The 14,536-nt window shown below is 47.7% G+C and overlaps 1 protein-coding gene across 3 annotated transcripts in view; it reads right to left on the bottom strand.

Moving 5' to 3' along the window:
- SMOC1 (SPARC related modular calcium binding 1) overlaps nucleotides 1-14,536 on the bottom strand; it is a 140,362-nt gene that overhangs the window by 17,693 nt on the left and 108,133 nt on the right. For all 3 annotated transcript variants that reach the window (XM_011383601.1, XM_011383608.1, XM_023526685.1), the window contains exons 8-10: nucleotides 2,585-2,777; nucleotides 1,944-2,026; nucleotides 24-129 (exon numbers count right to left, since the gene is read on the bottom strand). In XM_011383601.1, the coding sequence (XP_011381903.1) occupies nucleotides 24-129; nucleotides 1,944-2,026; nucleotides 2,585-2,777 (382 nt within the window). The remainder of the gene's footprint in view (nucleotides 1-23; nucleotides 130-1,943; nucleotides 2,027-2,584; nucleotides 2,778-14,536) is intronic.

Raw genomic sequence — 14,536 nt, forward strand, 5'->3', positions numbered from 1 at the left:
CCGAGTCCTGCTCACATTCTCACCTCCCGCCTCCAGTAGGTGCTGCTGAGTTAATGGCCTGCACCATGTCAGTGGTGAGGGCATCCAGTAGGCTGGTAATAAATTCCATTTTCTTCTCTTCTGGACAGCCTGAAAGATAAGGTGAGATTTGAAGACAGATGCCAGGTAAATAATCAAGTAAACAGTTTCTTCAACGACCATTTCCCAAACCTTGCTAGATCCTTCTTATACAACAGAATCCACTTCGGGAAGCATCGACTGCTCAAATGATTCTCATAAACTGCCACAGTTTCTCTACCTGCAGCCCACAAGGGACCATCGGACTAAATGGATAATAATGCTTTCCATTTTCTTCCATTCAACAAATTTTTGCTGACTATCAATTCAGACACTATGTTAAATGTTAGGCATAGAACAGGTTACCAGGTCCTTGTGTTTGTGAAGTACACAATCTACTGGGGAACTCAAGCTACTTCCAGTACAGTATGACCAAGCGGTCACACTAGAGTGTGAAAAGGCTGCTCTTCAGGAAGGATCAGGTGCCGAAGGAGCTCAAGGAACAGACAGAACCCCAAATGGTCAAAGCTGACTCCAGTAGACCTACCAGTTTATCCATCTAAGAACCTCCTCCCTTTCTTACGTCTCCTCTCGTCCAGCTGAGATTACATTGATCAAAGCTCCCTTATGAATGCTCTCAGACCTTTGTTTCTCTCCTCCACTGCACCGTTCCAGCAAGACCCCGAGCACAGATGAACCTTCTCACAGACAGGCCCACAGAGATATCCAAGTCTACACCCACGCGGCTTAGCATTGCTGGTATACACGCCACACAACTGGGGAGATGGGTGTCCCTGTAAATTCATGACCGCCAGCCCCGCGTGGGCCCTCCACGTCACCTACGGTCCCCCTCTCTGCGGTGACTACTTCATTCTCTTCTCTTTGCGAATCCTCTAGATCTTTGGATCAGCACCACCTTCTCAGAGAAGATGGAGACTCTGAAGTGGACTCTCCCCGCCCTTCTCACAGCACCTTGTTCTGTCCCTTCAGAGTACCTGTCACCACTGTTTATATGTTTGTGTTCATCTAGTTGTGTACTCTCTGTCTTCTCCACTATATAAGTCTCATGCCAATTTTGATCACCAGATAATACCCAGTGCCTGGCACATCTCAATTCATATGTGCTGAGTGGATGGTTAGGAGGTACCCTGCCTCCACGAGTTCATTCTTGTGACGGGGTGATTTCTTCACACCGCACTTGGAAGCCCCCTGACCTTCAGGATCCTCTGTGTTCACCTCTCACTTCGGAGTCTTGATGGGGAATGGGGAGGTGGTCCCAGCTCCCACCTACACTGATCTGCATTTGTGCTGATTAAGATGACAGTGTTCCAAGCTACCAACATTCAGTAATTTTCTAGTAACTCGCCGGCAGAGGACACTATAAATAAGGGGAAACACAGCACAGCAGCCATGTAGAGGTCCTGGGCTCCCTGCCTGTACCTCTTGTGTCATGCCCCAATGGCAGTCCTGGGTCCTTAGGGATCATTACCAAAGCACCTTGCAGGACGGGCAACAAACACCACCCATACCCCTCAGGACAGCCCCTCCCTGCAAGTGCTCTTCCCTTCCCAGTCCTGGGAAAAAGGGTTCACGGCCTCCAGAACATCGTCCCAATCACCAGAGGATAAAGAAAGAATTGAAGAATTGCAGGGGTGGCATTTTCATCCAATGACTACATTTTAGAGGTAGAAAGGTAAGGGCAAGGAGGAGAAACAATGTGTTTAGGGACAATTCCCAGACTGGATGCAGATCCCATGGCTCCTGGCTCCAAGCTCCTGTGATGCCGCGGCACAGCTTACAGATGGGGAAAGAGGCCATCTTCATACAATAAGGAGGCGTGGAACAGAAAGAGGTGAGGTGCCTCAAGGGACAGCGTCATCGCCCACCTGGCAGCTCCCTGTCCTTGAAGGGGTCGTCTACCTCCGCACTCTTGGCCCTGGCATCACTCTCGCAACTGGGCATCACGTAGCTGGGAAGAGAGAGATATGGGGGGTGAGAACGGGCTGGGAACTGAGCCGACTTTAGCCACTACTGCCAGCAATGATCTGTGTTGTCACTAAGCCTAGAGCTCCCAGGGCTGGCAGTAAAATACCTCCTGCACTGTCCAGCAGCTACGAGGCAATGCCAGCATCAGAGTTACAAATGAGACATGTTCAGCATGTCCTTCTATTCACTCAGGCACACTGATGTCACCTTATGTCTGCACACGAGACCTTTCCTGATCCATAGAGCCTAGTGACTCAGGCAGAGCAATAACTTTCTCATCGGTGAACTGAGGTTCAGAGAGGTTAACTAGTTCTCCAAGGTCTCCCAGTTAGGAAGGGACAAACACGTGACCAGCATCCAAGACCCAGGTCTTTCTACCAGAACCTCATCTGCCCATGAACGGAAATGTTGGTTGCCTAGTGCCAAGACCCCCACCAGCCAGGACAGCAAAGCCGGGATGGGCGAGGGGTCAGCTAACAGAAAGCTGGTCCTTTTGCCCCAGGGTCCACTCGAGGGGCAGGACAGGCTCAGTGGGACTTACCGTGTGGAAGTCCCAGGCAGCGGGCGCCCCGTGTCCACCAGTACACACCAGCAGTAGCCAGTGGACTGGTGGCACTGCACTGGCTTATAGAGCCCCCCAGGGGCACATTCGGGGATGACAATGCCCTCACGAGGACTCTGCCGGGCCTCTTCCAGGGCACTCTGCCTCTCCTGGTCACATGAGTGGACTTTCTCTGCAAGAGAAGACACAGCCTGTGGTGACAATCACTCCTGTGACTTATCATTGCTGCTTTCTGTGCAAGGACCCGGTCTGGCCCCAAGAAACCGATGGCTTGGCTGATGAATCACCACAGAGAGCAGTGTCTGCCACACCAGCCCATAGAGAGGGCCAGTGCCCTCTCCACCGCCAGAGTTCAACAGCATTCATACCCGGTAGGTTCTAGCCAGGCACTGCAGGGCTGCTCCTTAGCAGATCAGCGGTTTGTCCCGGGAGTGGATTTCCTGGCTGCTGGCTCCAGGAGAGATGGGTGCAGGAGCCTGACTGCCCTGCGAGCCCCAAGCTGCTGATGAGCTGACGCAGGAGTGCCTGCGCGTGGACACCCTCCCAAGCCCAGACGCAGCAGGACAAAACCACGGGCTTCCAGCCTTAGTGGTAGTCATGCTCAATGCCCAACGGGAACAGAAACGAGGCCCCACTCCACTCCTTCCCAGCCTCCAAGAGGGCAGGACAAAGTAAGGTGAATGGACGTGCTCCTGTTACTCAATACTGCTTCCACCCAATGCAAGAGTGAAACAGGCCCCAAGAAGGTGTGTGCACTCAGTAGCCTCAAGAAACACGTGAACGTGTCTGCACAGCCACACCAGGTTTCCCCGGGAGCCAGGCCCAGGCTGAGGCAGTGTGTGGTGGCCTGTGCCAGGCAAGGCCAGCTCAGGGAGCCTCGGGCCCACATGCCCCTGACCTGAAAATTCTACCCAGCCAACCAGTCAACCTCCCTTTCTCTTTTTTTGGTTGTTGTTATTGTTGTTGTGCTGTGCTTTGTCTTGTTTTGTGTTGTTTTTTCCCATTTAATTATTAAAAATAAATAGCATTGGTTTCTTTTCTCGTTATAAAGAAAATTTTGAAAAACCCATAATCCACTAAAACCCACTAAAGTTAAACACTACCCAAAACCCACTAAAGTTAAACACTACCTTCCCTAGATCTTTTCTTATGCACATACACACAATGCGAATACATAGGCACACACCTACTTGTATTTTTACAATAAAAAGGATCACATCATAAACCTGTACTATTACTTTTTATCTACTTATTTATCTATCTATTTATTTATTTACTTTATTACTTTATTTCTTTCATGAACATTATTCTAGAACTTTCCCCCTTGAAGAAGATGACAGGAATACAGTCTTGGGCATGCCATAAAATTTTCACAGTGTTACAAAAATGCCATTCTTAGGGCCAGGAATTTGATATCAGCCACCTAGAAGCTCATGCTGCTCATTGAACAGCAGCATAAATGTTCAAAGTAAGAGAAACTCAATTCTAAAGGAGCCACCCCCTTTGAAATAATGGCTCTGTTAATGACACACATGTGAACAGTGCCAGTGTTTTAAACTGTAGGTGTGCACAGAGACACCAAGCAGCTCGACACTGTCTGAGAGAGAAGTCAGATGATGGGGAAATGGTTCTTTGTCTCACTCTGAAGAAAAATGCTGAGAAGCAAAATAGCCCAGGGATTCTCACCACAGGGTGAGGAGAATATTTGCTTAGGGGCATAAGAATATCTGAGGGTCAGGAGGCAGGTACAGATAGCACATTCACTATTAAAATATAATCTTCAACTTGGAAAATGAAAAAAAAAATACTATTGTTTTCAGAATGCAAACACAGCAAAGCTAAACAGACTTTGCTTGGCTAGTGGAACAGGAGTTTTCAACAGTTGACAGATGTTAGACTAGGTAGGAACTCTGAACCCAATTATAACTACCACCAGAACAGCCTCTCGAGGCAGAGACATAAACGGATTGGGGAAACCTGACTTGAAGACCCATAGCTTTCACGGGAGCCCCTGGCTGGGATGGAGCCATAGCACCTTCCAGGAGATGACGTAAGAGTCTTCAACAGCTGCCCGAACCCAGTTTGGTAGCCTTATTTTCCAACCTCGTATTTCATGCCACAGAAAAGGCGACCGAGGAGCAAAACCAAAGGCAAACAGCTTTTGACTGGCACCACGTTCATTTGTGCAACAACCTCTGACAGAGGCTTTAAATTAGATCCTGCGGGCCAACGTTCTAAAGCCATAAATCAGACGGAAAGCCAGACGCAAAGAAGTGGGGGAGGAAGCTTCCCCAGAGGCAGAGCGAATGACGGACCTGACTTCACACCACTGGGGATCCTGAAACTGCAGAAATGTAGAGAGGCAGCACCTAAGAAGAGGTGGGAGCTGTGGTTTGGGGGCTGTCGACAGATTTCTGGAAGTCCCGAGGCTGTTCTGAAATGTTTGCAGCCAGCTCCCATAGAAGCTGCACCAAGTTCAGTGGAGAATAAAAACCATACAAATGAGAAAGCTCTCTAATTTGGAAAAATGGGGGCTGGCGTGGAATCAGAGAGAAGGTTAAATGCAGGGTTTATTACCCTTTTGTTTGTTTGTTTGCTTCTTTGCTTGCTTATTACTTTATGACAGTTCCCTACAAGTCCCCCTCTGAGAGACAGGAAAGGTTTATAATAATAGCACCAACTATTTGGGAAGAATACACAGTTTATCTTCCAACAGAGGGAAAAATCTCCTTTAAAACCATCTTTAAACTAATGACAGTCAAAGCAAATATTCACTGAGTATGTGCCAGGCAATAGACTAAGGGCTTTACTTGCCTAATCTCTTTATCTGTGTGAGCTGGGCACTATTATTCTGCCCATTTTGTAGATGAGGATGCTGAGCTTTGGAGAGATCCGTGAATTTTTCCAAGTTCACTCAGGCCAGAGAGAGGAGGGCTGGGGTTCCAGTTGAGGGCTTTTGAAAATCAAGCCTGCCTTGCTAACTTCTAGATAGTCCTGCCTCTAATTATTTGCTCTCAAGAAAAGATATATTTATTTTTATAGTGTGAAGTTTTTCTAGGTCAGTCGCTTTGCAAACTACCCCAAATCTGCTGTATTCAAAACCAAGCGTGTCAAAACATGTACTTGCCCATTCAACACAGCACAGCTTCTTCCAAAATCATTTTTGTCAAGCTTAAGCCCACCACAAGTTGTGTACCTGAGTTATTTTCCCTCTTTGCCTTGGAATCGAAAAACTTAAAGCCAAATTTGTAATTTACCTGCCATCACAGAAGAGTAAAATGAATACTAATAGCTAACACCTATTTGAGTGTTAAGTACAGGTTTGGTACTGGTCCTTTACTTGTGTTAACTCACTTTAAACCTATGACAAGCCTCTAAGACAGGTGTTACTATTATCCTCACTGAGCAGAGGGGACCCAGGAACACAGGCTGGCTGTGGGATTTTCTCAGCGTCATATGACTAGGAAGTGGCAGAGCTGAGATTCCAGCCCAGGCAGTCTACTCCCAGACTGTGCTCTTCACCTTTCTGCAATATCATCTCTCACCACCCAAGGCTAATCTGATTTTTATTCTAACCTGTATTTTTCTTTTACGTGGTGTGGCAGATCGTTACAAAACGGTCCCAATGAATAACAGTCCCCTGTATGCATCCCTTGTCAGACCCATCCACACTGACTCTGATTTGCTTTAACCAATGGAAAAGGCAGAGATAACAGTATGTGACTTCCAGTTCCAGGCCTTAAGCTGCTGCTTCCCCTTAATTGGCAGCTACTCTGAGACCACCACGTGAGGAAGCCAGTCCGGCCCACTGGACGATGGAAGGAGAACTGAAGCGGCTCAGCCCACAGCCAGCACCAACTGCCAGACATGTGAGTGAGGTCATCCTAAACATTCCAGTCCAGCTGACCTTCGGCCGGATGAGTACAGGGGTGAGCTTGAGTAGAATCAGTCAAGGATCCCCCTACCCAACCCACAGAAACATTAGAAAGAATAAATTATTTTTATTTAATCCATTAAGTTTTGCAGTAATTTGTTAAACAGCAATGGATAACTGCAACACCTAGATTTGCTCAACTCTTTATCAATTTACCCCTCAAGTATTTTTGTAGCCCTCTCAGACCCAACCAATCAATCATCAATTATTTCTGGTGCTTCTCCAGAGGTCACATAAATTCTAATCAGTACATAGCAAGGATGAATGAAAAAATTATGAAAGATCACCAAGAGCAAACATGTGTCATTAGAGACCCAGGCTAAGATCATCCACACCCTCTTGTTCCCAATTACTATGTATGCATGGGGGCAAAAATTGGACAAAGAAAGATGATAGGAAAGAAATTGATTCAATAGAAAAATGCTTAGCTCTATAGATACCTTGGACCACCAGAAAGATAAATAAGTGGGTCCTAGAACAAATTAAGCCTGAACCATTGCTGGAGGCAAAAATGACAAAAGAGAAGCTGTCCTATGTCAGGCACGTCATGAGAAGACCGGCTTCTTTGGAAAAAACAATAACACTGAGAAAAATAGAAGGCAGCAGGAGAAAAAGGCTAACCTTCAGATGATTCCATAAAAGAAGCCACAGGCACAAGTCTACAGGAGCTGAGCAGGACTGTTGAAGACAAGACGTTGTGGACATCACTCATTTACAGGGTCACCAGGAGTCAGAACTAACTCAATGGCACATTACACACACACACACACACACACACACACACACACACACACACACACACACACACACACACACACACCAAGGGGCAAAAGCTCATTCTGTGTCTGAGGACCCAGAAGCCAGTTCCATCCTTGGAGCCATTTTCACCCTCTAACTTTCTGAGTCCCCTCCCAAATGAATCTTACGATTCTCAACTATCAGTTTTCCCAGATACCAAGAAGTCACCTCCCAGAATGGAAGGCAGGGACTCGATTTCAAGGGCCTCTTCATAACCACTGGGTCAGAGATGGAGCTCCCCAGAAGTGAACACTCACTATGCTAAAACATTCGAACTCTGCTTAGGAACGTTCAGGGAAGAATGACTAGATTAGATGGTCTGGCCTGATGACTATGAGAACGGGCTAGGACTATCTGTAAACACTTGAAAGGCATAAACAGCAGGGGAGAGGGAACAGCAGGCAGGTCTGTCTAGGGAGCACAGCAATACGTGATTGCACATTCTTACATACTCAAGCAAACCCATCCCTATGATCCTATCCTAGGATGGTGCAGAGAAAGGAGAGCCAGATCGCTCCCTACCTGGCAATGGGTAGTTTAAGTTTCACTCAGAAACCTCTGACTGACTAAGAGAAGAAACACAACAGAAAAGCATCCTGTGGAAGAAATGAGAACATGGTCCAGCCTTTGCTACCAGAAAATACACCACCCTCTCTACCAGCAATTACACAGCAAAGCAGTACTGAAGTGGGGCAGGGGTGGGCAGGGAGGGGGACGGGAGAGAGAAAAGCTGGGCTGAACCAGACAAACATAAAACCTGTGCCCAGGGCACTGGTTCTTACGTGTCCAGCCAAGACAGGATACGCATGGAGAACAGATCTGTCTGCCCAGGCCTCTGAGACTCTCAATTACTCGTGGTAATTAGGAGCAAAGGGGAGCGTGGACAGCCTAAATCTTCAGCTAATCTCCAATCTTGATTTTAGCCCAGAGTTTATCCCTTCGTTCTGGGAACATTTTCTCCTGTATATTTTTCTTTTTCTTTTTCCAAGGAAGGAAAAAGAAAGGGAGGGAGGGAGGGAGGGAGGGAGGGAGGAAGGAAAGAAGGAAGGAAGGAAGGAAGGAAGGAAGGAAGGAAGGAAGGAAGGAAGGAAGAGCCAACAAACATAAACATTAGAAGGTTCTAGTTTCAGGCCCTTGGGTTGGTCTTTCTTTCTGGTTGCTGCCTTCTAGAGGAGCTGCTGCTAAAGGAATGAGCAGACAGAAGAGCTGAGATGCTGAGTAACCCAACACCTGAGTCAGCAGGTACAGGTGAGCCAGTCATGTAGCAAACTCTTTGGAGAGAGAGCAGGGAAACCTCATGGTGATGGAGACAGCAAGGAGATGGGTGGAGAGAGCAGACAGTAGTCGGAGAAGGACAGTAGCAGTCAGTGTTCTCTAGAGAACGAGACCAATAAGAGAGGGAAAGGGAGAGAGGGAGAGATGAGAAGAGAGTGGTTTATTTTTAAAGAATTGGCTCACCGGATCATGGGGGCTGGCAAGTCTGAAACCTGTAGGATCGGCAGCAGGCTGGAAACTCAAGCAAGAATAATGGTGCAGTCTTGAATCCAAAATCAATAGATCAGGTCAGCGGGCTGGAAGCTCAGGCAGGATTTCTATGTTATAGTCTAGAGACAGAATTCCCTCTTCTTCAGGAAATCTGTGTTTGCTCTTAAGGCTTTCAACTGGTTGTATGAGGCCCACCCACACTCTGGAAGGTCATCTACCTTAATTAAAGTCAACTGATTTTAAATGTTAATCACATCTAAAAAATACATTCACAGCCACATCTGGAATTGTGTTTGACCAAACTGGGCTCCATAGCCTAGCCAAGTTATATGAAAAATGAGAGCCAAAAAAAAAAAAAAGAAGACCAGAAAACCATACATAGAAGGACCAAGAAGAACCACGGGCCACAGAAACACGTATTGAGAAGGTGCCTCAATAAATGCTGAGATCTTTCCAGAGCAGGAACCAGAAGCTCCTCCTGGTGGAGGCTCCTCCTAGTGGAAGCTCAGTCGGTAATCAAGGGCTCAAGAGTGGCCGCTCAGGCCATCCTGACCCAAAATTGCTCATCCCAGAGAAAAGTGGGGTGCGAAGCTGTCTGGGTGGAAGACAAGGTCCTCAGAGAGGAGAGTGCTCCTGAGTCTCAGACTGAATGGGGGATCCCAAGAAACACATGTGATTAGGGCTTATGGAGAAGATGCAGAGGAGGTCAGGGGCCTGATGGGCCCAGGTTCTCACATAGGCTGATACTGGGTATGTGCTGGCATCACGTCAGGCTCTGGAAAGGTCAGAAAAGTTTTGTAAAATGTAGGAAGAAGAGAGAACTGGCCATATGATCTCAACCTACGCTCATTCCAGCCTCCCTCCATCCCTGAAGCTTTCCCTGAGGGCCTCAACCTAGAGTGACATCTCCCTCTGCTGAGTCCGTGACTGAATATCTGTTTCCCTCACGCACACACCCCTGACCCTTGCTACTGTGACCTGACCAGACTGTAGGCTCTTCAGAGCGGGGACTCTGTCACATCCTTCCTGATCCTTCGCCACACCCCTTCTTGGCCCCTAGCTCCTCATTCATGGCAGAACCATGAATTCTCGAGTTTAAAGAATCCACAAAGAGTATTTAGTCCAAGAACTCCGCCATTGCTTGAATCCTGCTATGCCAACCCCAGCCACAGAATTCTGCTGTAGCCTGACACTTCGGAGATGTGACCACCCACTGCTCAGTAAATGCCAAACGGTGGGGATGAGACCACAGACACCGAAAAAAGAATATCTGTCCCTTTGAGTCATCCTGGGAAATGATACACTCAACCCTCAGACTATCAAGTTTTGGATTTTCTTAGGGGAAAATCAATAAAAGGTTACCGGCCTGAAAAACGAGAGGCCCTTATTTATGTTTCATTGCAAGAGGAATCATCCCAGCAGGCCAAGAATAGTCAGGAAAAACACTAGCGTTGTGTTGCCTACAATTACCCTGAAACCCCTTCAAATACCTCACACCCGCCTAGCTGCTTATCAAAAATGAATGAAATGCTGAACGATAACCCAAAATAACAAACCATGTGTTAAAAACAACCTTCTCTAAATCGCAACATGAAATTCCAGAGGCGTAAGAAATCGCGTGGCTCCTGCACCCGGCTTCTCTGCGTCGGCGTGAGAGTGGAGGCATGAGCCGTCGGGATGGTGGTTGAGGATCGGGACGAGGAAGGGATGGATGGCAGAAACCAAAGGAGGGACAGGGAGGACCAGGTTTGAAGGCACTGACTCCTGTGTTTGAAAGACCAGCCCGAGGACTGGAGGTGTAGTTTCCAGGGGAAGAGATACTGTAAAAACCATAGTTTTGGGGAGAAATTAATGGTACATCACTGAGCAGGCTCTTTTGTTTATTTAGCCACGCAGTGTTTTAGCACTTGTGGTTTCAAGCCAACTATGTAAAGAGGTTATTTTTCTTACTTGTGGACTTTGCACTTTTTAACAGGCGGGGCCAAGTGGCCCCTGGAGGACCATTTTCCAAAGCACCATTTGCTGGACTGCCTCTGCCCTTCCACCATAGGCTGTCCATCAGGTCCGGCACCGAGCTGCCACTCAGCCGTTTCCAGTTTCCGAGTCTCAGAGTCATCCAGAAACTATCCCCCAAAGAGGAGGGGAGCCCATAGAACCATCGCTCAGGGCTCCCTCTGGAACAGAGGCAGACATCAGACCTAGAAAAAGGGAGTCCCAGAGGGACAGCCCTGGGAGGGCCAGGGAAGGAGCAGGCATATCAATGATGGAACGAAGTCAACCCCTGAAATCATGCTCAGGTGTGTAACAAGTAGGTGTGGGGTAGGGAGAATAGAAAGAGAGTATGCATTGGAAACAGTCACCTTTTCCACTGGAATGGGTTTCTTCATCTCATTTAATTTAAAGTCCCTTTTCCCCATAGAGTAGGCAGCCAAATGAAGTGAAAAAGGTAACATCATCCCCCAATCTTAACCTACAAAGGGACCTCGGAGCTCTTCCCTAGAGGAAGGCAAGCCCTTCTGACGGACTAAGTGGCCAAGAAAAAAGATGTTCTTTAGCTCTGGCCCAGAAGAACTGAGGATGCTATAAAAACTCAATGGGGTGGCTGTTCCCCAAAACCAGAGGGAATTCAGGGAGTCAGAAGGAAGATGTCCCAGGAACAGGAGGGGGGGGTGTGGGGGGATACTGAGCTTCTGTGGCAAGGCTTAATGCAAGAGGAAATGCCTATCACACGCCACCCCAGGGCCCAGCACGTGGAAGGTTCTGTCACTGTTTCGTGGAAATCAGCAAGAGTTGGAATAAAGGCAGTAGAGTGTGGTCATGAGCTTCGGGGTCGGATGGCTCAGCCTCCACAACTCATTAGCTCTGTGACCTTGGGCAGCTGACTTACGCTGCTTACATAAGTAAGGAACGTCCCCGGTTCCTTACTTATGTAAGCAGAGTAACAACAGCCCATGCCTCATAGGGTCCTCGTGAGGATTAAATGCAATTGCATATGTAAAGCATTTAACCTGGCACCAGAGTAAGTTGATAAATGGTAAATTATTAGCTGATCTAAGGTAGCAGTGTCCTCAGCAAATGTGGAGTAAATCCGGAATTCCTGACCCATCCCCAGAAATGACCAGTCCCCCTAACTAGACTGCAGGGGCTGACCACAGGCAGGCAGTGGGAACAGTCTGCTCCAGGTGCAGGCAACAGGGGGGGAACACTGTAGGTAAACTAAAAAAATAATAATATAACTAAGAATCAGTCTTCTTTTTGTGATCACCATGCCAGCAACTCAAAACAATCTCTGTGATAGAATATTCCTCCCCGCCGGGGGGGACTGCCTCCTCCCTTTGGCACGCCACTGCCCAACAGTCAACTCCTTCTTGAGACATATCTTGTATTTCTTCCCTTGACTTCTTAGCACCAAGTAGAGGCTGTGGCACGTGATAGCTGTGGATGGGCCTGTGACCTTGGACAAGGCCCCTAACGAGTCGGGGATCCTTTCTCTCACTTAAAATGAAGCAGTGGTACTACATTAGACCACATTCATGGCCCACAGTATTACAATTAGACAGGTTTGGGTGTAATATCCATGGCTTAGGGGCCAGGGTCAAACCCTGCTTCCCACATCACGGTGGACCCCAAGTACCAGGGAGGGGCTGAGTGAAGGGCAAGGCTGTTGGGGGCCTTCAGGCCCTCCCTTGTACCTCATACAGCCCTCCATGCTCAGCTGTGTGGCCCAACCTGCTGTGGCTCAGAAACTCCAACCGCAGAACAAAATTAACGATGCCCATCCCACATGCCAACGCTAGCTGAGAGCACCTACTCACAGCGGTGTTTGCAGTGGGCTCTGGAAATCGGGCATGCGGCTGGGATGAAGTGCTGTGAGTGAGGAGGTGTAAGGGAAAATTACAGGCCTAGTAGCCTGCCTAAATAATTTCTCTCTGTGGAACCTAAAATGGCCATGCACAGTGCATCACTGTCTGAAGCAGTGACCTCTTTCTTCCCACACAGACAGAAACTGAGGAGTAGAAAGAAAACAAGATATATATTCTATTAAAGATATTTCTCCTAGGATGGATTGTCCCAGTAGAGTATATAGGCACTTTTTAAAAACTTTTCTCCCAAAGCATCACTGACTCACATCCACTCAAAGTTTAAACAAGGATCCATCTCTATTGACTCATACCATTAAGGGAGTTCATATGACCCTTCCACCAAAAAAATATGAAATGCTTCACAGCAATTTTGCAATGAGAAGTGGCAAGCTGTCTTCTTTATGGTTTTTCTCAGTAATTCGTTGACCTTGACCTGACAAACTCTGTCCTTTAAGGAGAGAAGGAAGCAGAGGGCACAGGCCAATGGGGAGATGGGAGACAGATTTTTTAATTTGTCAAAATAAAGTATCATAACTTTGCTCCTCAGCCCCCAAAATACTAATGCTACATGTGTGAGTGTGTTTATAAGATTTATACCCTGCCTACTTCTAAAGCCATGTCACAAGCACAGAATGAAGACATTCAGACCAAAGCAGAGACCGCAGCTGACCTCTAGCAGGTTGGAAGGAGTCAATCACGGAACTTCGGCAGGACCTTTGATTTCCATTTCTTATCTACAGAGGCCAAAAGGAAAACATAGGGACATGTCGCTTTGCTATCAACACCAAAAAGCACACAAACTCAGCTACAGAAAAAAAACAAAACCTTTTCTGGTCAAGCAAGTTGATCATACCCCCACACTCCACATCGTTACGCCTCTGTGCTCCAAGCAGACGTGGGATGAAGGTGCAAGGCAGCTGGAAGAGCTAATTTTAAAACAAGGTAAAAATGGACTGAGGGGCTAAGCTCCTCCCTGTCACGGGAAAACTTGAGAAAGGCCTCTGTTGCCAGAGAAAAAGCCATAGGGATGACCACCCGTCCCAAGCTCTACCCTATCGGCCATGACCAACCGTGACACCTGCATGAGATCGATGGGCAGACATCCAGAAGGCCAGTTATGGAAATAAACATCAAGGGTTTGTTTTTATATAGATATTTTAAATGCACTCAAGCCCAGACCCGTCCGCGGCTGCTAACGTTGCCGGATTACTCATTCTTCCTTCCAATCACGTCATGTGTGAGGTTCCAGGTGGCTGTGGGGTATTTGCTTACAACGGCTACCGCTGGTTTCCCTGAGAGCTGTTTATTTTTCCAGGCCTCAGGTCATTACATCACCCCGCGGTTTCTGGGCAGGCCAAGAGTGCCGGGTTGGGGGTGGGGGAATCATCCAGGAGGTGTAGTTGCCTCAGTGACCCCAAATCCTAATCATAGCAGCAGCTATCCCAGCAGCACCCCCCAATGAGGGAGGGGCAATCCAAAATGCAGCCAAGGGGCCCAAAACAGGCCTAGAGGAGCAAAACTCCAACACTAGCAGGTAAGGGCAGGATGCCATGGATAGCTGTCATGTGACATGGATGGGGAGGCAAACTCACTCATGTATAAGGAGACAGGGAAGCATTTTCATTGCAAAAGTTAAAAGAAACGCATTTCCAACTGCATCCCCGCCGATGGCTCTGTCTTCTGGATGCAGTTATCACGAGCGGCTGCACTCACCAGTGCACAGAAGGAAAGTCTGCTGGGCAAAGAAGGAAAGGCACAGTCTTTGAGGATTTAACCCACAGGGCCAGGATCTAGGGCTTTTCTTGATGTCGCATATCAGATCATAAAAGAAGTTAACTAGAAAAGATAGAG

Source organism: Pteropus vampyrus, unplaced genomic scaffold (genome assembly GCF_000151845.1).
Source record: "Pteropus vampyrus isolate Shadow unplaced genomic scaffold, Pvam_2.0 Scaffold15, whole genome shotgun sequence".
Classification (NCBI taxonomy): domain Eukaryota; kingdom Metazoa; phylum Chordata; class Mammalia; order Chiroptera; family Pteropodidae; genus Pteropus; species Pteropus vampyrus.